Below are 25,207 nucleotides of genomic sequence, written 5' to 3' on the forward strand. Positions count from 1 at the left end.
CCCCAAGTCCAGGATCCCAAACAGACTTGTCACAGGTCCTCGTTGATCAGCCCCTCGGGGTGTCGCGCACAGACGGTCGTGGTGCGTCTTGGTTACCAAGAAACAGAAGAAACTCAAGAAAGAAGTTGAATGCTTCGGCGCCGCCCTAATAGGTTTGCGACCAGTGATTGGCAATAATAACGATGGGGCCACCGACGGAGCTTCGTGGGATCGGTCTGACTCTGCACTGATGAGATTGTCTCCTCGGAATCTGCAAGGGGACGCGCTCCAGTTTCTAGACCAAAAAGGTGGCAGCCTCGACAGTTTCAGCCTCCGACCTTGACCGAACTTGGCAACCTCATTTGCAGATTTTTGCCAAGCAGTCGCCCACAGTATCCGTAGTCGTCATTCTAACATCGGTCGGACCCTCGGCAGTCTGGGCAGCTCGCGTTAACCTACCCTTACTCGGGCTGTTGATCTGGTAAAAATATCCGACCGCGATGCTCTGGCCTCCTCATCCACACCGTCGTAGCCTACCGGACTGGCGTTACAGGGACCATGTTTCTAATCTTCCCATGGAAAGCTTCCTGAACTCGCCTCGTGTTGCCCTGGAGGTCTTGGTCGCGTCCGATCGTTCATCGTAGCAGATCCCCAGAGTTGCGTACCCCCCCTGACCCCAAATGTTGCCATCAGCATGGCACATATCCAACCGTCTCGCCTCCTTTTCTGTACATGATCGTGTTCTTGTAGGCGCAAGATATTGTTCTGCGGTAGTTCACTATCTGCGCTTGACTGTTGTGCGGTTGAACGTCCATATTGTCTTATACATTTCTTCCTCGTTGATGAGTCTGAACCATGGCGTTGACTGTCAAGCAGCTCAATGCCGATGCCTCGTTTTTATTGACCTTTGAACCCATCGTCCCTGAGTCAACGCCGGGCATCACTGCAAGGCCGTTCCGGGTCCTCTTGGATCCATGGATCACAGGACCATCCACCATGTTCCACTCCATACTCGCAACCGCGACGCATAAAGAGTGCCCATGCGTTTGTTCCCTACAACACCTACCGGAACCTGATCTCGTCATTATAAGCCAGCACAAGAGCGACCACTGCAACGAAGCAACACTCCGACAACTGCCCGCCAGCGGGACTCGAACGCTGATTTTAGCTGAACCCGCGGCGGCCAAGATAATCCGGAGCTGGAAGTACTTCGACGCGGACAAGGTGCACACTGTTCCGCGATGGGAGGACCCACGGGCAACTGGGAAGAAGCAGTCAGTGGTCAGGGTGAAGGTCCCTCCCTTCTCGCCCGGCGGTGAGCCTGGCGAGGTGACGGTTGCCTTCATTCCACAACGCAGGGATTTCAAGGGATTACACGCCGCCATTGGAATCACGTATCGGCCCCCGCCGACTTGGCCGAGATTCCCCCACCTATCGACGCCCCCAGAGACGCCAGTCTCTCAGCAGTTGAGCCTCATCAGGTCCCAGGTCGCAATGGCCTCGCATAAAAAGTCCAGAAACGCACCAGTATACCTCAGCCCTCCAACGCCCCCGGAGACACCAAGCAGCAGATCCCTGCGCTCCGTCCGCTCCGGTACCCTCGCCACGCCGATCCCAGACGCCCGCGACAGGGCTGTCTCCGTCATCTTCTCGCCACACGGCATTTCGTACCGCTGCCTCGAGAAATACGCCGATACTCATCTGAAGGCCGAAGCGGCGCTGCCTCTGACGGCTCTCTTGCATTGCTTTGACACGGTGTCGAACCCGTGGTGGCTCGGCGGCAATATTTCGACGGGCATGCCGGCGGGTCAGGAGACGGCGGCGGCGCTGGGGGCCACAGCCTGGGTGAGCACGCACGACGGCGACAAAGACGTCAAGGGGCTGGTGACGAAAATGCTGAAGACGAAGAGGTACACACAAAAACAGGTTGCTGCCCCGTCGTCGTCTGGCCAGAAGCGCGGCGACAGACACGGTCGTTGGGAGAAGACCGGTGACGGGGAGAAGGAGGGCAAGGGAACCGAGGTGCTTGTCCTCGGGGTGGGCGAGGAGGTTGCGATGACCGGCGAGGGCGTGTGGAACGTCGAGTCCGCGGCACGGGCGTTGCCCATGTCTTGGAAACTGCCCGAGATAGGAAAGACACCTAAGGGGCGGGAGAGGGGGCGGGGGTTGGCACCGGTCGACACGGCGGCCAAGTATGGGCCTCGCCGATGAACCCGGGCCTAGCGGAACTGCTCCGCTATTTTGTCTTTTTGTGAGGTGTTTCGCGGCTTGGGCACTCGACCAAGCCTCTCACTTCTTTGGTGACGCGGAGAGGGGCTTGAGGAGTAGGGATACGATCAACATGAAGATACCCTCGGGAAAGAATGATGTCTGGGATGAATAGCCCAAGACACAGTATGGCCATATGCGGAACGTAAAACGGAGTTTAGGTTGCTTTTCTTCTCGTGGATAAGACAGACGATGTTTGCCCAGGACGGCGGCACCTCTGGCGTTGGGCTGGGTTTGATTGATGCTTTGGGATATGCGGGTAGGCGCATATCAATAAGACTACAGTAAACTGAGGAGCCAAGCAAATCAGGCCGACCTCTTAATAGAACTTATCAATGTGAATTCTGAGAAAAAAGACACCGTCACTCTGAGTACCATCACTGCTTGTGGTTTTCTTCTTTCTGTTTTGGACCCTGGTGGATGATAACTCGTGATAGGATATTGCGGGCAGACAGATCCTGTTTCCCTCCTCATTTGCTTGATTCTTTCTGCCCAGTAGTCAAGGCCAAGCCATAACGGTGTCACTTGAAGACTAGACGGTACGTCCAATGAGTTTAAAGTCCGAAACGGATCGCATGCCCCGGTTGGTTCCACGGTCGATATAATCTGGATCAAGTATCATGGGGGTTTGACATCAACCGAGTTACCCTTCTTCGATATATGCCACCCCATTGCACTCATATCAAGTCACGACATAGGGGAAACTCGATTCGTCTTTGCTAATGATTTCCCGCCGTTCCTTGTCCGCATTCACGCGCGTCGTCCCGTCATGCCTATCCATGGTCGAGCACAGTACCCTCTCATCCAAGGGATAGATAGAGGCGCCTCTTGCCCAGTCGCCATGCTCCATCATCACCGTCTTGATGACCCTTGCTGCGGGCTACACCGCGTACTGCCGCCTCCATATGCAGTCACCGTGCATCGTGGGCTCTATCCCCGCCATCCACCACCACTTATAGGAAACCGGCCCGAACATTGTAAAATGCCACACCATAAGAAAGAATCGTTGCCGCATACTCCAACGCAGTCACACACGCAAGAGGCTCAGAACCAGCACTACCGTAACGGACTGGGCAGGAACTGCAGCCGTGACGTGAAGCCGTTGGGACGATAGTATACTTTACCATCCGCCAGGCCTGTAAGAATCATCCCTGATGGATTTGCCTTTCATCGCTATATTAAGAAGACTGTCCAGGGTGGTCATCCAAACTTACCTCGAATGACTGAAATCTTGACCGGGGAAAGGAATCGAAGCGGGGAACATCCAGGGCCGAGAAAACTTCCAAATTTGGCTATTTCCAGATAAATTCCCTACTATGTAATTGGGATACAAAGAGACCGCGCCCATTAAGGACAGAGTGTCGCTTTCTAATCCCAAAGATCCCTCCCCACATTACCTACACACCCGTTCCACCCAGGGTATCTAAATTTCCCATGCAAAACGAGGCATACCCCTCTCATCGCGGAGGCGCGCATCTCCCGAGTATACTTCTACGTCATCGTTCCAAACCAGCGAACTCGATGCTATAGGTTCCCCATTCTTCCTCACAGGCCATGCACCCAGCTGTACACTCGTCTAAGTTCCGTGGCATGAGCGCTATTGCGACCTTTTGTCTATATCTCCTACTGCCCCGCTCCTACTTGAGCTGCTTGAGAATCTCCGTTAAAAAGTCCTCGAAGCTAAGGGTGATATAGCCGTCCCTATCGTCGTCGTACTTCTTGAAGACATCTGTCATGCGCTTGAGCGAGATGCAGGCCTGGACGAAGAGGTCGAAGGACATTACGCCTTCACCGCGCTTGTCGTACGTGCGAAATAGGAGCTCAACGAAGCCGGGGCTCAGACGGTAGCGAAAGGCGACCAGGGCGTTGCTGAACTCGGGGAGCGAGATATTACCAGAGCGGTCTGCGTCAAAACGGTCGAAGAGCGTGCGCCACGAGGCTAGAAAGGACCAGAGTCCGCAGAACTCGGCGAAACCGATGGTGCCGCTGCGGTCAGAGTCAAACATGCGAATCATCATGCGTACCGTCTGCTGGTCGAAAGCAGTCCAGTCGCCGTTGACAAGGGCGGTCGACAGTTCGCGCTCGGAAAGCTGACCGGTACCTGGGGGTTCCTATTAGTCGACGACCCCTGGGTAGTGACAGCAGCAGTGGCAGCACTTACCATCCTTATCGACAGCTCGGAAGAGAGGCAAAAGAGTTGGGTCGGCGCCATCGGCAGAGGCATCAGGGGCAGGAGACGGAGGTGGTCTTGAGTTGGGCGGAGGTCGGTGATGGGCAGTCGGGCGCGGACCGCCCGTCGGGGGAGGAGAGCTGACGCCGTACATGGCGTTAGGGTTCGGTCGACGATGGTCGTTCCGAGGATCGGGACGGTGGTAGTCGTCACGCGGGGCCGGCGGAGGGGGCTTGCTCTCGTAACGGGTTTGAGGGGCAGGCGGCTGGGAAGGCTTCGGGGCAGCGCCGCCTTTCTGTGATGGGAGAGTCAGTTTATCTGTCGACGATTCATTGTTGCGCGCATGGAACCGAGGGGATGGTTTGGAGGAGCGGCGGGAGTGCCATGTGAGCTGGAGGCCGAGGAGGGTAGGCAACGTACGTGCTCGGGTTCTGCGAACCTGAGGAGGGGGTTAGCACGGCAGGGCAAAAGAAATTGGGTTAGGGGCTAGGAGGACTCCTGGTGAACCTCGTGAAACATACCTTGGAAGTTCGTCGGGGTTGTAGGGTCTGTTGTATGCCATTGTGATCCTGATGCGAAGGTTGGGCAATCGAATCTAAGGAAAAAGGAGGAAACCAATATTTGGGGACGACTCGATTGTGCTGGATTATATGAAGTTGCTGGGTGGGGGGTTACTGGGGGCTGAAGAGAGAGAGAAGGGGGGAGCTGGAGTACCTAGCTAGTAGGTATGTCGAGGCGAGACAGGGGACCACGACTCAACGTCAGGCGGCAGTCGGCACGCTAGGCGAGCATGCGGCTACGTGTGTGTTAGGCCGCCGCGGTGGAGGCTGTGGGAGTGCCAATCGGGCTCGCTGCTCGCAACGAGATAGCTAGAGAGGGGGGTTCAGCCGCACCTTCGGTGTGATGTAAGGCTTAGGCTGAGTTTGACTTTGGTTTTGCTAGTGCAATAATCTTCGGCGTCAGTTTTGGGGCAAGACGGCTCTTTTCTTTCCTTGGAGGTGAAAGGAACATCAGCAGATGGCGGAGGATGGACGAGAGGTTTTTCTGGCCTTGGAATTGCGCTCGGAAAATGGAACCGGACAGCAGCTTCTGGGGCGCAATATGGCACGGGAGGCAACGACGCAGGGAAGCAATGGCGAGGACGGCCTCGGTGTATGAGTCGGGGCGTTTGGGCGTTGCGTCGTGTCAAGAGGGGAGGGGAGAGAAAGAATGTACAATGCGCAAAACGGTATAACGGCACCAACTGTAACCAAAGATGGGTGGACAAGATTCGCTTTTGCGAAAAGCTGCTTTTCTGCGGATGCAGGATAAACCCTCAATGACAGCCAATGAGACAAGAAAAAACATTGGGTATCACACAGGTATACGATCCATGTGGCGATGTTGACACCAGTCGCTCCTCGGGACCCAGACGTAAGTCACAGGGAAGCAAGCGGCAAGGAAGAAGAAGAAGGGGGTAGCCGGGATGTGGACAGCGAATTGTGTCCGGGAATACTCATCCTAACTCTCCCCGGAAGCTTGGTGACCCCGCCACACCGTCCGTTCTGTCGAGGGCACAACGTCAACGAACTCTCAATGAAGAAAGCAACTTAACACGGAGAACACCGTTGACGGCATACCCGGCAAGGCGGCTCAGGTGTAGAAGGGGTGGGCAGTTTAGTTTTAGGTTTCGGTGCCAGTAGTTGTACTTTTTTATTCTTCTTTTTTTCTTTTGGTAATTATTACCTATTACTACTTGCCCCGTGTACCTCTGAGCGCGTAGCGCCCGGATAAGCCCTATGTGTATTGTAAGTATCTTCAACGGCGACAAGCGTCGGTTGGCCCTCGATTCGGTATGATGTATCCACTAAACGGGTCCAAAAGGGTCCAAGGGGTATTTTTCATCGTCTCGGAACCGGGCCTTGATACGATGACAGATACAGATGGCGAAGCCGAAGGGTTCGGAGCACCTCAACTCAGCCTGGAACCGCGGCAGTGATCCGGCATTATCGCTTTCCACCCCCGCCGCTTCACTGACTGACAGTCTCACTCCCGATCATCAGACACACGCGCCCGACAGGCTATCTGCACACTAGGTGCCTACCTACAATGTAGATGCATACCTACCTACCTAGGTACCTTTGATACTTCGCGGTAGCTACCTAGCTAGGTAAGGTAGGAACAGTAAAAGACATCCGTCCATCCATTCACCTTGCCATCCAGCACACACACCACGCTCGGCGGGACGGTATGACAACGTTGTCGAGTAATTAGGTATGAGGTGGTCGACTAGTCCTCGTCGTATCCCCGTTTAAGCTTAATTTGTCGAGGTCAATTCGGCTTGCTAGCACACATGAAATCCCCTGGCAAGTGGGCAGACGCCATTTTCAGCCTCGACGGCCCCTCATATCTGTGAGTGGTTTTGGTGTAGTGGGCTAGACACATTGAACAGCCACCTCCTCGTCCTCGTCCTCGTCCTCTTTACCTAGGTAGTCTGTTGTATGAAGCGTGACCGCCTCGTGAAGAGCACCAGCCGTGCCGCTCCAACATCCATCCTTTCCTTCCAGCGTCCCCCCCACATACCTCCAATCCCGCCCCACCACAGCCCCAGCACCAACACGACCCCTCCCTAGAACGCCGAGCCTCCAGCACGGGACGCCGGCAAGCGGGATTGCGTATGCTTTCCAGCTTTTGCAGATTCGCGGCCCTCAACCCGTCTCTCGCCCAACCTTTACGAACACATTGAACTGTTCCCCCTCCGTCCCCCCGTATTTCTCCCTCTCCCCTCTTCAACGTACGTACTTTGACCCCTTCTCTCCCCCCAAGCGAACCATCGGAACATTTCAGATCACACGTCCCTTCCCTGCGTGGCTTTTCCGTCTACTGCGATTTTCACCATCCCTCCACTACCACCTCTTCTCATGTTTCTTCCTCACTCCTCTCCGTTTCACATACATGGTTTATCTACCAACGCCCAATATGTGCACACATTCTCCTTTGAGGGAACTCGCACCACGGCGCCTTGACAGTTGCACTTTGGAGCTCTTGGTTGTCACTGACGGCTTTCACTACGTTGGGTTCATCTTGCAGCCAGGCAAGTGCCTGAGATCCAAGATGGATCAACGAGCTGCTTCTACCGCTTTCAGTGTCACGTGCAGATCCCCGACGAGTTCAACTACAGTATGACTGATTTGCTTGAAGACTCCATTCTAGGTTTATAGAAAATTGCTCATACCAGATACAAGACTTTGTATTCTCTCTCTGAACCCAACGGGAAGTCAGCAGTTCGGCTTTCGGACATTCTTCATACCTTCCCCTCCTCTGCCCACGCCTGAGCATTCTCCCCCAAAATCACGCCAGCCCTACGACATCCGGCATGACCAGCAACGACCACTCCACCGACAGCGGCGAGTTCTGGCTGTATGGTTATGGGTAAGTCCTCGATCCTTCCAACCTCTTGGGGTTTCCGATAACTACCCATCTCTCTTGGTTGATTCTTGTCTTTCACCTCCCACCATCCCGCACCCATCCCTGCTACAGGCAGGCCTTAAGTATGTTGGTTCTAACGCTACAACCCCCGTCCCCCAGGAGTTTGATATGGAAGCCTCCGCCACACTTCGGTTAGCCTCCCCCTTCCGCCCCTCTCCCCTCCCTTTCTAGCCGTTATCCGAGCTGCCGGCTGATCTGTGTCTTCTTACACCCCACAGATAGGAGAATCCCTGGTTGGGTAACGGGATATGTCCGTCGCTTTTGGCAAGTTCGTCTCCCATACCCCTCTATTTCTCTCCCTCGACCCCCCCCTGGCGTACTATTCTTATCCTGCCCCACGGAACGTGAGGCTCTGTTACCTCTATAGTGTCCGCCGTCCCCAATGCTTGTTTCCACTACATGTTGTGCGTCGGCTGGTCCTATTTCATCTTGCTGATCCCTCCTCGACAGGCAAGGTGAACACCCCACCTCCAAAGGGCTACGCCACGCTTGCCCTCTGTTCTTCTACTGAGATATCTAACCCCATAATCAGTCAAGACCACAGGGGCACACCAGAGGCACCAGGCCGTGTCGTCACCCTCATCGAGCGTTCATTTTGGGAGCAGCTGACCGACCACCACGATTCAGCTCCTGACCGCGTATGGGGCGTCGCTTACCGCATCAAGGCTGACAAGGTCGCCGAGGTCAAGGACTACCTCGATATCCGCGAGATCAATGGTTACACCATTCATTACGCCCCCTTCTACCCGGCCGACGGCTCCGAGTCCATCCGTACTCTTGTGTACATTGGCACTCCAGACAATGACCAGTTCGTCGGCCCCCAGGATCCCCAGGCTCTGGCTGCCCATATCCGCAAGAGCCGTGGTCCGAGTGGACTGAATATCGACTACCTCCTCGGCCTCGAGAAAGCTCTAGACGGGCTGGGACCCGAGAGCGGCGACGTCCACATCACCGACCTCTCCAACCGAGTCCGGGCTATCATCGCCGCCGAGCAAGAGGCGTCCGGCGACGTGGTTTCGTCTCGGCCACCTCCGCCATCAGCCGTCGGCAACAACTTCCAACGAGAAACCAGTGTCATAGAGCAGGAAGAGACAGAGAAGGCAGAGTGAAGAGTTTATCTGCACATTCATTTGCATCTTTCTGGAACCGCCCTTGTCATATTTACCTCCATGTCCCATCATGCCATTACCTTGGAACCATGTCAATCAACGAATCTCACCCACACCCTGTTGTTCTAAACGCATCATAGACAAACATGAAGACAAATAGCCTTAGATCACAATCCCGTCGGCTTCCGAGACCATTTGGAGGTGTTTCTCCTCTTCACTCCGCGCAGAACCACAGGGGGGACAAGCATCACAAAGTACCCGGCAACATCAAACATTGGCAACAACCAACAATATCGAACAGAGGTAAAGGTCGGTGAAGACAGAAGCAGAAAACCATTCCATTTGAGAGAAGACTAGGCCGTCACCAACCCTTGACCGTGGGTTGGGGTTTTAATTTTCCAGAGATCCAGTGCAACAGTAGAACCGGGTATTGTGTTGCAGCGAAGAATATCACCAATGCTCGATCGAACCAACGGGCGCGCACACGAACGTCTGTCAGACTCGGAGGAGGTATCGTCGGCAACTTCTCCTGGCCGCGTGATCCCGAGTTGCCAATATCGACAACTAGCGGGCAACGAATCTCCGAAATCTATCGAGCACTAATAGCCTCGACCGCCCTGGGGCTGCTGAGACGGGTCCTGGTATCCGTAAGGAGCTTGAGGGGCGTAACCACCGTCTACGAAGGAAGCGTTAGCGGTCAAGTTGGACGATTGGATTTCAGAGAACCAACTTACCCTGAGGAGGGGCACCGTATGGCTGCTGAGGGGGGTAACCGCGGCCGTAGGCCGGCTGTTGCTGCTGGTACATGTTGGGAACGCCAACCGGGTATCCGCCGGGCGCGGCGCCATAGGGCACAGGGGGAGCGCCGCCGTAGCCGCCGCGTCCACCACCGAAGCCGCCACGGAAGCCGCCGCCGCCGCCACGGGGACCGTTGTCGGAAGCCTTGTCAACACGGATGGTGCGCCCATCAAACCTATCGAAATCTTGTCAGTTGAACGATCTCGCCGCATATTCATTGCGCCGGGACAAGCTAGCAATGGAAAGTAGTTTTGCAAAGGCAGCGTACTCGACATTGTTCATGGCGGAAATGGCCTTCTGGGCATCTCCATCCTGGGTGTAACGGACGAAGCCGAATCCACGGCTGCGGCCAGTGTCGCGGTCCTTTACAACAACCTTCAAGAATGGAAGAAATACGGGTCAGATCTCTCTCTCTCTCTATCTTCTTTCTTTTCTTTATTTTGCGTGACGGTTGGGGGGGAAAGTATCTCTCCAAGGTCGACGACAATGCCACTCTAAATGTTTTCTGTGCGGAACGGACGATCAGTACTTACAGCTTCCTCAACGGCACCGAACTCCTCGAACTTCTGTCTGAGGGTGCCTTCCTCAGTGTGCCATGCGAGGCCGCTGGAGGACGTCTTGTCAGCAAAAGCTCGTTTGGCATGCTTGACGTCGTTGGATGTGCCAGTGTAGGGGGAACATACCCAATAAAGAGCTTGGACATTTTGATGGATTTTTTTTGTTGTTTTTTTACGAAAGAGCTGATGGTCTCTGTCTGGTCGGGTTAGGAACTGTCTGACAGAAAAAGTTCGAGGGAGATTGCGATGTATAAATGTAAGTGGTCTCGCGTGGCGCCAAGCGGGGTCTAGACGAGCAAAGGAAACGGGGGACGCAAATGGCTCTCTTTTCGAGACTTCCCAGTCGAAGAGCCAAGCCGAATCTAGCGGGCCTGCGTCCACTTGCGCAGCAAAGGGAGGAGGCTGTGTTGGAAGGCTGCCTTTGTCATTTGATGATGGCGCACAAAGCAGACCAGCAGAGGCGACAAAGCAAACGTACGATAGTCAAGCGGGATGGCGGGTGATACAATGAGGCAGAGGGCAGCAACGGAGTCGAATAAAAAAGGGTTGGCGTGCGCGTAATTGTGTAGGTTGTGTATTGTGTTTTGGAAGAGAGAGAAGGGGAATGAGGAGCGAGGGCAAGATACGAACCTAGAGGTTGGAATATGGCGGGCTGGTGGTGATGGCGGTTGACAGACGTCAGGTTTGGATGTCTGGGCTCGATGGATCGAAAAAGGGGAGGGGTGAAGGTGAGAGAATATGTGAAAGGCCAGCTTGAGGGGAAAAGAAAGGAAGTGAGTGCTACTTGCCTAGCGGGAAATTTTTGAATGGATGGAGGAAAGGGCGTTGAGGCAGTGCAAAAAAAAAATAGGCCCCAAGGCAAAGCAGGTAAGGTTTGTGGTGTATGAGTGTGTGGGAGTGGGAGTAGGAGTGGAAGTGGAAGGCAAGTGACTGGACGAGACAGGATAGGACGACGGTGCCAGGAAGGTGAGGTAGGCGGGGTGGATTGAGGAAAGGTTAGGCAAGGTAGGAGCAAAACGAGGGAAGGGGAGGGGGTGGAACCGCGGGATTGCAGAAGAAAGACGCAGGAGGTAACAGCTCAGGCAGCTTCCAGCTTCTCCCTAGCCAGCAATCGCCCATGATTCCGTCGTCGCCGTCGCCGCCGCCGGTTTCTTGCTGCAATCGGGCCTTAGGAGGGGGGAACGTGGAACGGGGCACGTATGGGAACAAGCTCGTGGCGGCGGGACATGGAGGGGTCCAGCGAGTCGGGGCAGGTGGAGGATGGGAGGGGGCAGAAGGGAGGGGTGGAGGAGAGAGAGGATTTACTGTCCCTGGTTCCGAGGAGAACAAGGAATGACGGTTGCATGTACTGCCCTTCATTAATGACCCGACAAGGTACCTGAAGGGACGAACCGCTGTCGGGCTAGCCCTCAGCAGGAAAGACGACAACAACTGAGCGGAAGGAACAAACAAGAACGAGTACCAATCCAATAAAAAAAATTACAAGACAGTCAGAAGGAAAAGGCGACAAGACGTGAAAGGGAAATGCCTGGGCTGGGGCTACCCGGAGACGTACCTGTCTTTCCCGATTTCTTTGTATATATGGCTCTTTAGTAGAATTCCTTGGTTTTTTGTTGCTGATGCAAAGATGATAGGGAAACCCCAGAGAACGGAGTGGGGGAGAGTACGGAGTAGAGCACGCAAAGATGGCAAAAAGGATCGGAACCAAAGAGAAAGGAAAGCAAGTAAGTGATGGCCCCTTGATGACAAGACAACGGTGGTGGCAATGGCAGCAGGCAGAAAGACGAGGTTCAGTAAGGACAGGTGCAGGTGCGCGTTATCTGCCCAACTTCCGCGTCCAGCCATCCGAATCACGTCCCTGGTCCCTCCATCTTGTTATACCTACAGTATGCGATGGGCGCAGGGTCCGCCGTCACGGTGGCTCCATCCAGCGGCAGTAATCTAGGACAAGACCAGGGTGAGCAACTACTTACGACTTACCTACCTAGGTGCTAGGTAGTCTAATACCTGACCTGACCTGCTAAAGTCACTAGGTAAAACAAGAAAGAAAAACTAGAAATTTTTATGGTTTTTTTTTTTTGGTTTTTCGTTTATTTTCTACGCAGAAATCATAATAGGAAAAGGGGTTGACCTGTGCAACTAAAGTACTGTACCTTCCTTGCCTTTACCCTCATCTAACCTGAAGTACTTGTCGGTCCGCAGCTCTCAGGTGACAGGGTCGCTTGGTTCCTTGTTCATACCGGCGCTGTTGCTGCTGCTCAGGCACACGGAGGGCCAAGACATCTGGGAGATCTGCCCGGGACGAAGTGACCTATGAGAAGACCATGTACATCCATGACCATCCAGTGTCATGGGGGCATAAAGAGGGGACCGCCCACACCCCAAATTCGGCTTTTCAGCACAAGGGGTAGGAAAGGACGAGGAAAAGGAAACGGGAAAGGAAAAAGCGCGCCCGTCAAATGTTTCGACAGAGAGCATGAATGTGGCAGCAGGGTTAGCTAGCGGCTCCTCCCAAACAAGCATCAAACAGACGAAAACCCTCACCTGTACAAACAAACAAGCCCGAGATGCCTCTCTCCCCTTTCCCGTCCTTGCTCTTGCCGTAACGCACGTTGGCAGCCGAGGCTGATTGCTTGTCTCCGGATTTGTTTAAACATGTTCGGCCCTGTACGCACCCGGCCTTCGTGTACCGGCTCCTCGCCAGGCCTACATCCGGGCGGGAGCCGCCTGAGGTATGGTGCGTGTTTGAGAGGTCGCAATACCATCGTCGTCTTCGCCGCCGTCGCGGGGTTCTACCATCGTGGCCGGCATCATGGAAGTCGCCACGGTAAGACGCACGCACGCACGCACGTACTTGCGTACTTTGCATCTAGGCAACCACTCAAGTACCAGGGTGCTTCTTCACACCCATGTTTTGGGCCGGCCTGGGGTCCAACAACTTCATACCATCATCATCATCATCATCACCAGCCTCGTTTCTCACATACCTCGACATTGAGTCACCCCGCTGCTGCCCGCCGGTCGACATGTATCATCGTACCCAGTCTGCTCGCACAAGCCGTCCGAGTGACCAGCCTAGCGCCTGCAAGTGTGGTAGGATGAGATGCAGATACCAGGACCACAGAAAGCTTCTTAAAACCCATGAACCTAGCCGTTGCAGGGAAGTGACGGCGGATGAGAAAGACTGACAAGCTGGCTGCAGGCGAACAAAATTCGTGCAGCCTGAATTACTTAGGTGGGTAGGACTTGATGTGACTGACGATGTACATCGTAGCTTGTACCGTGATGAGAGTTGGTCGAGGCGTTTACTCACGCACAGACTGATACCGGGGAAATACAAGGTAGACACAGATCATGAGCGTGCTAGGATATTCGTGTGAGAGAGGAATTTCACGAGAGGGAGTCAGAGACGAGGCGAGAATGGGACGGGGGATGAATAAGAGAGGGTGGGAGATCCTGATGCCCAAACAAATTGGCATGTCTGCATCGCATCCGCCATGGCTTGACCGCGATGGTGCTGGTGCTACCTAAAAGGTGCTTGCCACACTAGTGTAAAGAGTAAGAATCAACAGCACAGGGGTGAGGGGCGACAGGCTTATCCGACCCCACACTTTGCACAGCCTCCTTCCACCATGCCCAGTTTGAAGCAAGATGAACATCTTGGGAGCTGCAACATGATTCTCCAACGCCCACCTTCTCCTGAAAGTGGGGAGGTACCTAGGTACACACTTGGTAGTTAGGTAGAGTAGGTATCCGTACCATGTCGTTGCTGCAGAGCCTGCGGCACCGGTTCTTGACTCGGCTGGAATTCCCCCATGTGCTCCGCTGCATGCAAGACAAGGCGCATCTCTCTTCTGCTTAATCTCAGTGTAGATATCTGGCCCAGTCATCGAGTTACGACATTCGCCCTACCCTTGTAGCCCTTGGCTTGCTCGTGGTAGCATCGGTCTGTTGTGTAGTTCGTTCCTGACACCGTCTAATGCGGTTCATGGTTCCGGCCTTCTCCTCCGAACCGCTTCCCTCGTCGTTCTCGCTTTATCCTGCTTTCATCTTGCGTGATCTTCCTCATGCGCAGAGATGCGACCAACCAGATCACTGGGACGGGTTTCCGTTGCCGGCGTTGGACACTCATGCGAGGTGGACGTGCAAGGCATTCCGTTTGGGAGACAGCTCGATTGCAACCGGCCTCTTTTTCTCCACACAAAACGCTCAATAGAGTCCACCGAAGTACCATCCCCACCCCCCGACTGCACCCACCAGCGGGGGGTCCAGGAGATAGCTGCCTTTGCAACGCGGGCGAATTTGTGTTGACGACTTCATAATTGTGACCACGTCCTCCATGCTGGTGGAGAGAGCTGGTCGATCTACGGAGTAGTGGAGACGCGAAAGGTGGCCACAACCCCTCTGTTGTATCGTCAATTCAGTTTTGGGGATGAAGTGCCCCTCCCCCAAATTCGGTACCTCTGCTACATAGCAGTTTACCTTATTCACCCGATGATTGCCCGGTGCAATTTGGCGTCAAACGGTCACTCTGCCAAGCCATTGACATGCTCCGAAGACCCACCGTACTCTGCTGCTGTCCCCTCTGTTCAAAGGTGTACGGCGAAAGCATTGGACAATCGCAAGACGTGACGCAACGATGTATCGAACCCTGGGGCAGCCCATTTCCAGGGACTTCAAAAAGTGGGACATTTGACCTCCATACCCAAGGGAGTACTGTACACTATAGCCGCCATGATATGCCGCATGGGCCAAACAAAAACGCAGCTAGGAATATCCAATTGGGTAATGGAGCTTCGCTTCTCCTCTAACCACGGTTTCTTGGCTTTCGCCACATTACTATCTCGTCGATGCGTTTTGTGTGCCCTGGCGGGCAGGGCTGGCAACCTGAAGGACTACGGAGTTGCCTTTCCGAATATCCCAGAGGCATTGGAAACTGCTAGGGACGGTCTAAAATTAACTTATAGATCCTCGACGGATAGGGATGAAACTTGCCGCGTCTTCTTTGCAGGCCCACTCGAAATTTGTTGCTTGCAGAGAACACAGAGCATAGGGCAGCATCGTCAGATCGGCTTCCGACACATTATGTCCACACTAGATGCCGCATTGGCCTGCTCCAGGAGAGAAACTCCTGCAGCCACGTGCGTTGTCACGGACGATGCGACCCTGCAGATTGTCGGTTGGGCTGATCTCAGATACCAACAGCTGCAATCCATGTCGAGCCCAAGTCTTCGGAATGGTCGAGATGCCGCCGTGCCGGCGTTATCGTCGTCGGCCGAAGCTTTGTTCCAGTCCTTCTTTTTGTCGCCATTTACAGTGTTCCCACATCATGTGTCGATGGCGGAGACTACTCGATATAGCCAATACATGTGGCCATGGACAAGACATCAGCAAGGGCTTGCATATCTAGCTGTCAGTCCATCACTCAGGTGGCTCATATCCGGTGCAGCTTCCCCGCAGCCGCGGCGGTGCTATCAATAGCATCAGGCCGAGTATTCGACACAAGACACGTTCCGTCACTTCCAGCTGTGCCATGTCTTGGCGCTCTGAGACGGCCGCAACTTGGGTATCGCATGGACCACATGTCCAGTGCGCCGACATGTCGTTGCCGATGTTTCTCCCCCTCCCCTGTCATTTTCTGTGGTCCAACCCAAAGATCAAATCAAGTTAGGTAGCGATGCTGTAATGCCCAACGAGTCCCTCCATGGCGACGGCAGCAAAACTTAGCGTTGTGCCTCGTACCCCGCGATCATTCAAGGTTGCGGCGTTTCATACCTCGGCTGAGTCAGGGCCAGCAGCACTACGATATTCCTAGTAGAACCGGCGACATTCAGTTGAACAGAGGAATCTCCCGGGGGCGACAAAGGACGGTGTGTGAACTATGTCTAGTCATCGTAGGGAAAACCTGAAGATGGAGAATATGCCTACCCGCACTAGTGTGGATGCTGAAATCCCGTCCCAGGAGACTGTTTGAAGTGTCATGCTGGTTCTGTACCCAAACGACATGGCAGAATCTCCTTACTTCATATAGGACAATTTGGGTTTGCTTTGCCAGACACAAGTCCGAGACCTTGGATGAGATGTTTGCTGTCAAGTTGGTGTTCTCCTCGTCGACAAGGCTTTCCAGGTAAAGTATGTGATTTCTTCCCTCGTTGAAGTTAAAATATATTCTAGAATGCGTGTCTTCCAACGGCATATATCGTCAATAACATGATAGGCGTAGTGTCGAATTGCTTTGGAGATGTGTAGCAACGCTTTCGAAGTCGATACGGAGAAGTGGGCATGAAGGATGCAGCTATGGAAGTTGGCACGAGCTGGGGATATGCTGGCCTCCCGCCTAGGAGCTTATGCTTGCCATTTCTGGCTGCACAAGAAAATTTGGCATCCAAATCTTTCTCTGCGTTGTAGAGCGGCAGCCGAAGTTCCCACAACCCAGGCGGTTCCACCTTACCCTGTGCTCTGATGGTAAGGTCACTTCCTTCTTTCGGCCATTTTGTGAATAACCAGTAGAAGGCAGTATCAGACAGACCAACATGAGGAGAAAGTGCGACGCCTTCATGGGTTATGGATCACCAGAAATAGGCGATGCCGTTGGCATCGGGGTACTCGACCTGGATGAGCTTTCCTGCATGTTCACCCACCTGCATTGCAGTTTCTACCTTGGCCGGAAAACCAGTATTTTCAACGCATCTTGTTTTGATTGTGCTTACCACCATTTCTCTCTTGTCTCAGTCCGGGCCACGGATCACCGATGACGCCTGGGAGCGCAGAAACAGCGTGCGATGGATCAGCGTCTGGTGAAGTATCATCACAGTCGTGACCGACATCATCGTGATGGCCACCTCAGCCACCGTCGTAGCCCTCTCGATGGAACAGAAACAGCAGCGTACCGTTCCAACTCAAACCCGAGGCGAGGGGGTCGAAATTCGGGCGTTGCCTTGGCTTCAGATGAAGGGAACAGTGCTGATTTGGTGGAAAACTGGCTTTCCAAGATCAGTCGAAGAGATCTAGCTCTCCCCGAGCTTGTGGGCGGATATCATCAAATTCAAGGCTACTTGAATGATTCAACCTGGAGGCCTCACGGTCTTCCTCTTGAGGACGTACCTCGACAAAGCCATAAACGCACCAGGTCTCAGGACAGCTCAATCATCGTCAACCCAGCTGGGGTACCCTCCCTGCTACCTCAAACGACAAGAAGGCAAGAGAAAACGATTTCAACCAAACCAAACGACACCATTGGCCCATCAGGTACTCCTTCTCCAGGATTCAAGAAGCGACCAAGGCACAAGACGAGGGAAGGTCGATATGATACTCAGGAACGGGTTCGGCAGAGGCGCAAGAAGGGCCGAGAAGAACGTCCCAATAACCTACCGAGAAAGATAAGTTCTTCCGGTCCAGAGGTGATGGATAAGTTCCGCTCGGGGGTCATCCTCAATGACAGACTGACAGTAAGCAACCAATAGCCACTCATGGGAGTTTTCGTTGACAACGTTAGTTGCAACCTTGCCGAACACCTGGGCTTTTCCAAAATGGGCGTGTATCGTCACCAAGGCCTGGTGCGTTCGTTTTTCCGAGCTGACTTGACACTAAACATTTGCTGACGTGTGCAAGTCGAGGAACTGGCTTTCAATTCGATGGCTTCTCTTGAGCACCCTCCGCCACACAAGTCTTCCTGGCAGCAGAAAAAATACTCCCAGGCCAAACAAAGCCAACGGCGAGAAAGGGAACTGGAAGAGATGGAGACCTTTATTGGTCGCAAAGAGACGCCAACGAGACAACATAAAGAAAGGGGGCAACAGCGATACCATGAAAACTCGAAAAACTGGCAAACAGGCGTAAAACTTCTCGATGACTACAGCATGCGGCCTGTGCCACAGATGTCTCCGACAGGATCGATGGTGGGGGAAGCCTGTCTAGAGGGAGGTCAGACACGACAGCCTCCGCAAATCAAGTCTGACAGGTCAACTTATCCTCTCCGGTCGAGTAGCAAAGCTACAAGCTACATAACATGGTCCACAAGCAGCAATCACCAAAGAACCAGATCATATGGCAACAGTGATCGTTCATCTAGCAGCACCCCTGAGACTGTCAGAGAAGCCCTTTGGCGGTCCGGTGTATTCGGCGGAACTGGGCTACGGGGAAAGAATCCTAATTTCAAGGACAGTTTTCACCAGGCTGACGATTTGTGCAACCACAAGACCTTTCAGGGATATGAACAACACGTCACTTTGGAGAAGCCAACCACCATCGTCCGATACACTGACAAGGGCGTCATGACGGACAATGAACTTTATCAGCCAGCAGGTGGATCGAAGGCACCCGAGAATTCAGAGAGCCCAAAACCTTCAGGGGCTATGGCGAAAGCGGAACTGCCGACACAACCGGTGATAAACAATACACATTCAAAGAATGTACAGACATACTGTTCTGCTGAGGTGGATTGCGAGACAAATACTCCCCCGAAAAGAGCTGACGCCGCCACACAAGCGTCCTTTGGATTACAATCCACAGAGAACGTCCCCACCCCAGCACCGTCGAAGTTCTTTCAGAGAACACCGGCAGAAACACCCGCGATTAATGAGCCCGCATATACAAGACCCGATAAGATAGACATGCAATCAATCACCGCTGTCCGGCCCCGTATTGAGGCTATATTAAATCCTAAATTTGCAAAAGGGGCAGCGGCCCAGCCTCAAAACAGAGAGGTACGAAATACGGAGTCTACTATGTTTGATGTGTCTCGGACACCCTCCTCAGCAAGCGAAAGCAGACATACCGACCACTTGCTGGCTCAAGATAGCATGCTGTTCTATCGACCAAGCTTATTCGAAAACATACCCCCAACGAGGGGCTCAAACAGCCACGAAACGAGCAATGAAAAAGATGCGATTTCAAAGCTATGGACTTATCCCCAAATGACCCTACAAGGAAGCCAGCAGAAAGGCCATCCTTCTGCCCTCGCCGCACAAAGTCACGGGTCAGCTCCAAGGTCAAATGTGTCGCAACTTCAAAGCTCGGAGAGCATGGCCGACTTCATCGCGCGAGTAGACCAAGATGCACTGCGGGACGAAAAGTACGACATGGCCTATCGGCAGAGAGCAGGCGACTTCTCAATGACAGTGGGACAACATGTCGGAGGGAGCGCTCAGGCGAGACGAGATTCGGGCTTCGATCAACTCCATGGAGAACCGGACTGGGTTTATTATCAAAGAGACGATGCCAATGCCAACGGCCCAAAAGTAGGATCATATCTGGAGACCGAGCTTTTTACGCAACCACGGGACTATCAACGTCCCAGTCCACAAAGGTCCATTGATCGGACAGAAACATACGAACGGGAAGAGATGAATGCATTCTGGCGACCCAACTACTTTTGTTACCGATAGAGTTACTCGGGCTCTTGGCCCTTCCACTTCTCCCGAAGACTTGACACGTCGATATCACATCTTTCCGCTTTGGCAATGATGGCATTCGCCTTTCCTATTACCGGGGCATCGATCATCATGCCGTTGAGAGCCCAGGCCCCACGGCCGGCTTTGCTTGCCTTTTCATCTGCGATGGCAACACGTACTGCCCATTCCACTTCCTTTTCACCAGGGGCAAATAGCTTCTGCACAAGAGCCACCTGGTTGGGATGGATGCATTGTTTGCCGTTGAAACCCATCGACTTCCCCCCTAGAGACTCTTCCTCTAACCTCTTCAAACCTTCATCTCCCCTAAAAGAGGTGCAGACAAGGTCAATCGCGCTGGGTAGACCAGCGGCCTTGGCAGCGGTAACAATAGCGGATCGCGCATATAAGAATTCGGTAAGGGAAGGCGTCCTCGTCAGAGACAGATCCAGGGCAAAATCCTCAGCAGCAAATATCAGGCCGCTAAGATACGGTGATGCCTTGCAAATTTCGGAAAGATTCATGATTGATCGAGCAGATTCAACCAAGGCGATAAGCTTGATGGGATTCCGGGACGTGGATTCATGCCTATCAGGGGCCACATGACGCAATACATCGGTAACATACGTAAGGTCGGCGGCAGAGTTGACTTTGGGAACGACGATAGCATCGACATTGGGTAATGATCCAAGAGCGGTCAGGTCGTCTAGAGCAAATTTGGTCTCTACTGCGTTAATTCGTACAGCCAGTTCGGTGATGGATGGCGGTCGCGAATTGTTCTTCTCGAGAAAAGACCGAAGTTGGCCTCGAGCTTGTGACTTCAACAACGGCGTCACTGAGTCCTCGAGATCATATGTCACGTTGTCGGACTTGAGACCCAGCGACTTAATGAGCATCTTTTCCGAAGACGAGGGCACTATATAAATGTTAGTCAGGGCTGTCACACAGGTCTGATTGGACACTATTCACCATAAAGCAGCGCTCGGCGGACGATTGAAGAGGACCTGGCCGCCATAATGGATAGGTTGTCCACAATAGATATACCCTATCGGATAGTGTGGTTCTAGTCTATCACCTTTGTATGAACCAAAAGAATGGAGCTCTGTGATTTTTTATCATAGGCATGGACCGAAATGCACAAGCGCAGTTATTTGACACCTGGGCTCGGTAGTTCGTGGTTAGCACCAACAATGGGTTAGGCTATTTGGAACAGGACAGGGTTCACAAAGCTGGGGATGATTGATGACGTAATGAGGCATTGTGTCTGAATGCCAGGGAGCTTGTAGTATCTGCCGCGAGTGACCGCCATTGAACCCCTGCAACAACTGAATGTGCTAGGCAAGTGGGTCTTTTGACCCAACGGCCCCCCTGGCGGAATAATTCAGCCTCCACCCGCCGAACAGCTTACCGTAGCTTCAGAGGGTCTGACCCAGTAAGAAGTGTAGGGCAGCTGAAGCCACTTATGCGGTCCGCGCATTACGACAGCTGTACCGTAATGGGTTTCTGGTCCTTTTCCGAACAGGCATCCCTCTCGTCCTGACACCAGGAAGCACAATTCCTCCACAAGACCACGACATGCACACGACGACAACGACGGAGACGAAGCAGACGAGTCCAAGTTTCTGATTGCTCGTCAAACTAAATAACGAGACTGTTGAAGACATTAAACACTACCTACTGTGCCGGATCGAACAACCTCGCCCGAGATGGATCCCTCGCAACAGCAGCAACATGCGCCGGGCTCCCTTAGCTGGCGATTGAGCTCGCATCCTATTACCCTGTTGACATTTCTTTCATTTCGCATATGTAAGTCAATCCTAAGCCTCACGCATGGGTTGTAGGGCCAGCAGACTGACACGGCCCCGCGGAATAGCAAGTGTGCTCGTGTACTTCCTCGGGTTGTGGATCATTAGAAGCATGTACGTCGTCGCATACCCCCTTCCCCTCGAGCCCCAGTTGGGTCCGTCCGACGAATCTCTGCTCCGGTCCGGATCACCTTCTGAAGGGTGGGAAGTCATCGATTTTGCAGCCCACGTGCCAAGGCACCCGTCACCCTGACACAACGACCTGGCGCTAATCCGCACGCTCACTCATAGGATCATGATCTTCATCATTACTATCCTTCTCCTCGCCGCAGACTTCTACTACCTCAAGAACATTGCCGGTCGCCGACTCGTGGGGTTGCGTTGGTGGAACGAGGTGGACGTGCAAACGGGCGACTCTCAATGGGTCTTTGAGAGCAGCGAGCCAGGGACCAAGACGATCAACCCAACCGATAGCCGCTTCTTCTGGCTCGCACTCTACACGCAGCCGATCCTTTGGGTACTGCTTGCCGTTTTCGCGCTCGTACGGTTGCAGTTTCTGTGGTTGCCTCTCGTTGGTAAGTTTGACCACCCTTCCCCACCTCTCCTTGTCCTTGTCTGGGGCAGAGGGGATTGCAGCATGATCGCCGTCTTCTTATACCGGCGGGGGCGAACACCGTCCTTCGAAGCAGTGGACAACACGCTGACCCGGGCTCCGTAGTCATTGCTCTGGTCCTGACCATCATGAACGCTATGGCCTTTTCGAGATGTGACAAGTTCAGCCACGCATCCAACATGGCCGGAAGCGCGCTTTACTCAGGCGGTCTGGCGGGCAGCATCGCGAGCAACATGGTGGGCCGGTTTTTTAACCGGGGTTGAGTCACATTTCTGTTCTTGGATTGCAACTGGAGGGCTAAGGAATCGGCCAGAAATTCTGCGTTCCAAACCATAACAAAGGCCGTCTTGCGGTTCTCTTTTTAGCCCTGTTGCAGGCACAGAATATGTGAGACTGAAGCCGCAGTCAAGAAGCAAACAAAAGGGAACAAGGGGGAAAACACAAAACATGGGGGAAAAAATTGGCGCGAGGCCGAGCGTATCGTTGGTTTGCGGAAACATTGCTATACCCACCCCTAGCTGTATATTAGACATGTAAGCACGAACGGTAAAGCTGTATCTTTTCGAACGATCAACAATCTTTCTTATCCTCCTCTTGTAGCAGTACGGTGTCGTTGGCCCGGAACATGATGTGTAACCACAAATGCGCCCCCAAACTCGATTCACGTTTGCAGATATTGCTTTCTTCTCTGCCATTAGGGAGTGGAGGATAACGAGAGCTGGCGCCTTATCCTCCGGTTCAACGTCGTCTCTGGACGCCTAGGTCTGGACAGCACTCATCCAGGTCGTATCTCTCTGGAAGTTGGCTGATGGGGCTGGGCTGGTACAGCGTGAGCAGCCCCACGTGTACTGCATGTGGTCTCGACGTCACCCCTCATGGACTTGCACGTTCAACATGGCGCTTCATGCAGATATGCCAGAAAACGGACGTGTAGAAGAAATGAGAGAAGGAAGAGGCTTGATTCCCTCTTCCTAGCGGAGAGGGGGAGCTTCTCTCTACCGATAGCTAGAACAAACAAAGAACAGTCTCTGATAGGCTGTAACACACCTGCAGCTGCGGAAGGCTGCAGAACACTCCTGCAGGCACACGGATGTTGCCTGCAGGCAACAAGAGCAGCAGAAAGTTTGAGGAAACAGCTCTCGTTGCCCCGTATCGTTGACAACCATGTCCACACACGCACACAGCTCCTTATGCCATACATCAGGTCCTCTTCCCTTTTGTTGTATGGGGTATCAACAGCCCTGCGCCCAACAACGAAGGACTGAGGTGTCATATACGTAGAAGGCTTTGACCTCAGAATACGTTACCCAATATATGAAGAACAAGTCTACTAGAGTACTATACCGCCGATAAAAAGGAGGTATAAAAAAAGAGTATTATGCATTAACTCGCTTTTTGGCGAACTAAAAAGGGGGCGGTAGCTACGGCTTCTAACCTCGCCGCTGACCCTGTCCAGCCTGCTCGATTGCGTCGTCCAATGCCCTCTCTTCATCCTCTAGCTGGCGGATGTCTTCCTCCGTCATACCATCTTCAATCAGATGCGAGACGTTCGTGGCGGCGTTTGGCGTCGACGAGGGTACGCCGCTCCGGGTCATGTCTTCCATCGACCTCCCCGTGATGGGTACGTGCCCCTCCTCGCCATACGGCGTCAAAGGGCTTCGTTCCGCAGCACCGACGGCGGCTCCCGAGCCGCCCTGGTGGAGGTAGTGGTGCTGTTCCAGCTGCTGTTGAGGTTGTTGTCTGTCGTCCGAGTAGGGGGGGTGAGGCGACTCAGTGACGCGGGCGTGCGCTTCCTTATCGGCGAGGTACTTGTGGGGGCCGTGGCCGGAGCCGTATTCGCTGTTCGAGACGTGGTCCGCCCGACGGCGCTGTCGGAGGAAGAACCAGCCTAGGAATACGATGAGAGACAGGCCAAATACCGAGCCGATGACGATACCAGCGATGGTTCCAGAAGAGAGGCTAGAACCGCCGCTATTGCTGCCTGTGTTTTGGCCGATGGCTGGGTTTGGTGGGAAGGTGGTGGCAGTTGGCGGGGGGAGGGTCGATGTCTCGACTTCGCCCCCGGGCACCGATTCTGTCGGAACGCCGTCGGTTTCGAAGCCGTTGAGTTGATCGCCGTTGTCGTCGCCTGCCGTCAGATATTTTATCCGTTGTACCGTGGCATCGTAGTCTGTAGAAGGGACTGAGCTATTTAAGACGGTGAAAACACCGCTCCTCGATGTACCAGATCGATCGTCGTGCGTCCACATAAGGCTAATATACATGTTAATATACATGCTCTGGTCCCCATATTTGAGGTATAATTCGTGGACTGGCAGACTGAGACTATGGCCATAAAGATTCACTGCATTACGATATCAGCGGTTCGAAAGGGAACACACAGACGCCTGTCAATCAAGACACTTGTCTTCCAACAGGAGAGGAATGGGCACTTACCTCCTTCTCCACGCTTTGCCCTAGTGCTCGGCTGACCCAAATCGCTGCTAGAATAACTTGTTGAAGATGACTGCTCGGAGGAGCCGGCTTCATTGGGGAATAGTTCTTTGGTCTCTTCGAAGTGGCCAGGCATATTTCCCAGCCAGATGGCATTTGTAATCTTGACGCTAGAGTTTGCCGTCCAATTGATGTCATGGGTGTCGTTGCTGGTCACAATGACACGGTTATCACCGCCGAGCGTAGTGACATTGAAATGGATAGTTCTATCTTTAGGCATTGCGGCGGTTCCATCGGCGGGATTATTTTGCGTAGTCGGCCAGGCCTGCCGAGAAGACTCGAAGGCAATATCGTCGTCGGCTTCATCGACCAACACTCGCGTCGACGGTGCACCATGCGGTGTATCCACTGCAAGAGCCATTTCGCGAAAGGCGTTGGGTTGCCGGGCGATCCGATGGCTTTTATCCAATGTCGAGTTGCGTTGCTTTTTATTTGCAACGGCCAAGCTGCGTCACAGCCTGTAACTCTTGATCGTTGGGTGCAAATATCCTTCGAGCCTGTCGTAGTCGTCGTTTCCACCCTTCCCGTGTAAGTCGCGATGCAACTCGTCCGCTGCTG

General features: G+C 53.6%; 8 protein-coding genes across 8 annotated transcripts; 3 read left to right on the forward strand and 5 right to left on the reverse strand.

Annotated features, from left to right (window-relative positions):
• Positions 1-834: 834 nt before the first annotated feature.
• Positions 835-2,190, forward strand: GLRG_03988 (uncharacterized protein; the record flags this gene model as incomplete). Its single annotated transcript, XM_008094673.1, has 1 exon — positions 835-2,190. The coding sequence occupies one exon, from the start codon at positions 835-837 to the stop codon at positions 2,188-2,190; it is 1,356 nt and encodes a 451-aa protein (XP_008092864.1).
• A 1,694-nt stretch (positions 2,191-3,884) lies between these two features.
• On the reverse strand, positions 3,885-4,979 carry GLRG_03989 (uncharacterized protein; the record flags this gene model as incomplete). The annotated part of the gene is made up of 4 exons (XM_008094674.1): positions 3,885-4,348; positions 4,409-4,712; positions 4,838-4,856; positions 4,939-4,979. The coding sequence occupies 4 exons, from the start codon at positions 4,977-4,979 to the stop codon at positions 3,885-3,887; spliced, it is 828 nt and encodes a 275-aa protein (XP_008092865.1).
• A 2,793-nt stretch (positions 4,980-7,772) lies between these two features.
• Positions 7,773-8,994, forward strand: GLRG_03990 (ChaC-like protein; the record flags this gene model as incomplete). The annotated part of the gene is made up of 2 exons (XM_008094675.1): positions 7,773-7,828; positions 8,418-8,994. The coding sequence occupies 2 exons, from the start codon at positions 7,773-7,775 to the stop codon at positions 8,992-8,994; spliced, it is 633 nt and encodes a 210-aa protein (XP_008092866.1).
• Positions 8,995-9,593: 599 nt separating this feature from the next.
• On the reverse strand, positions 9,594-10,495 carry GLRG_03991 (RNA recognition domain-containing protein; the record flags this gene model as incomplete). Its single annotated transcript, XM_008094676.1, has 5 exons — positions 9,594-9,670; positions 9,729-9,967; positions 10,061-10,167; positions 10,326-10,398; positions 10,476-10,495. The coding sequence occupies 5 exons, from the start codon at positions 10,493-10,495 to the stop codon at positions 9,594-9,596; spliced, it is 516 nt and encodes a 171-aa protein (XP_008092867.1).
• Positions 10,496-19,737: 9,242 nt separating this feature from the next.
• Positions 19,738-20,753, reverse strand: GLRG_03992 (HpcH/HpaI aldolase/citrate lyase family protein; the record flags this gene model as incomplete). The annotated part of the gene is made up of 2 exons (XM_008094677.1): positions 19,738-20,654; positions 20,708-20,753. 2 exons carry the CDS (start codon positions 20,751-20,753, stop codon positions 19,738-19,740), a joined length of 963 nt encoding a protein of 320 aa, XP_008092868.1.
• Positions 20,754-21,444: 691 nt separating this feature from the next.
• Positions 21,445-22,419, forward strand: GLRG_03993 (uncharacterized protein; the record flags this gene model as incomplete). The annotated part of the gene is made up of 4 exons (XM_008094678.1): positions 21,445-21,544; positions 21,612-21,657; positions 21,835-22,118; positions 22,262-22,419. The coding sequence occupies 4 exons, from the start codon at positions 21,445-21,447 to the stop codon at positions 22,417-22,419; spliced, it is 588 nt and encodes a 195-aa protein (XP_008092869.1).
• A 668-nt stretch (positions 22,420-23,087) lies between these two features.
• Positions 23,088-23,429, reverse strand: GLRG_03994 (uncharacterized protein; the record flags this gene model as incomplete). Its single annotated transcript, XM_008094679.1, has 1 exon — positions 23,088-23,429. A coding segment is annotated over one exon (342 nt), but the record flags the coding sequence as incomplete, so codon positions are not given.
• Positions 23,430-23,586: 157 nt separating this feature from the next.
• On the reverse strand, positions 23,587-25,010 carry GLRG_03995 (uncharacterized protein; the record flags this gene model as incomplete). Its single annotated transcript, XM_008094680.1, has 2 exons — positions 23,587-24,500; positions 24,593-25,010. 2 exons carry the CDS (start codon positions 25,008-25,010, stop codon positions 23,587-23,589), a joined length of 1,332 nt encoding a protein of 443 aa, XP_008092871.1.
• Between the last annotated feature and the right edge of the window lie 197 nt (positions 25,011-25,207).

The sequence above is a fragment of the Colletotrichum graminicola genome (assembly GCF_000149035.1).
Source record: "Colletotrichum graminicola M1.001 genomic scaffold supercont1.12, whole genome shotgun sequence".
Taxonomy (NCBI): domain Eukaryota; kingdom Fungi; phylum Ascomycota; class Sordariomycetes; order Glomerellales; family Glomerellaceae; genus Colletotrichum; species Colletotrichum graminicola.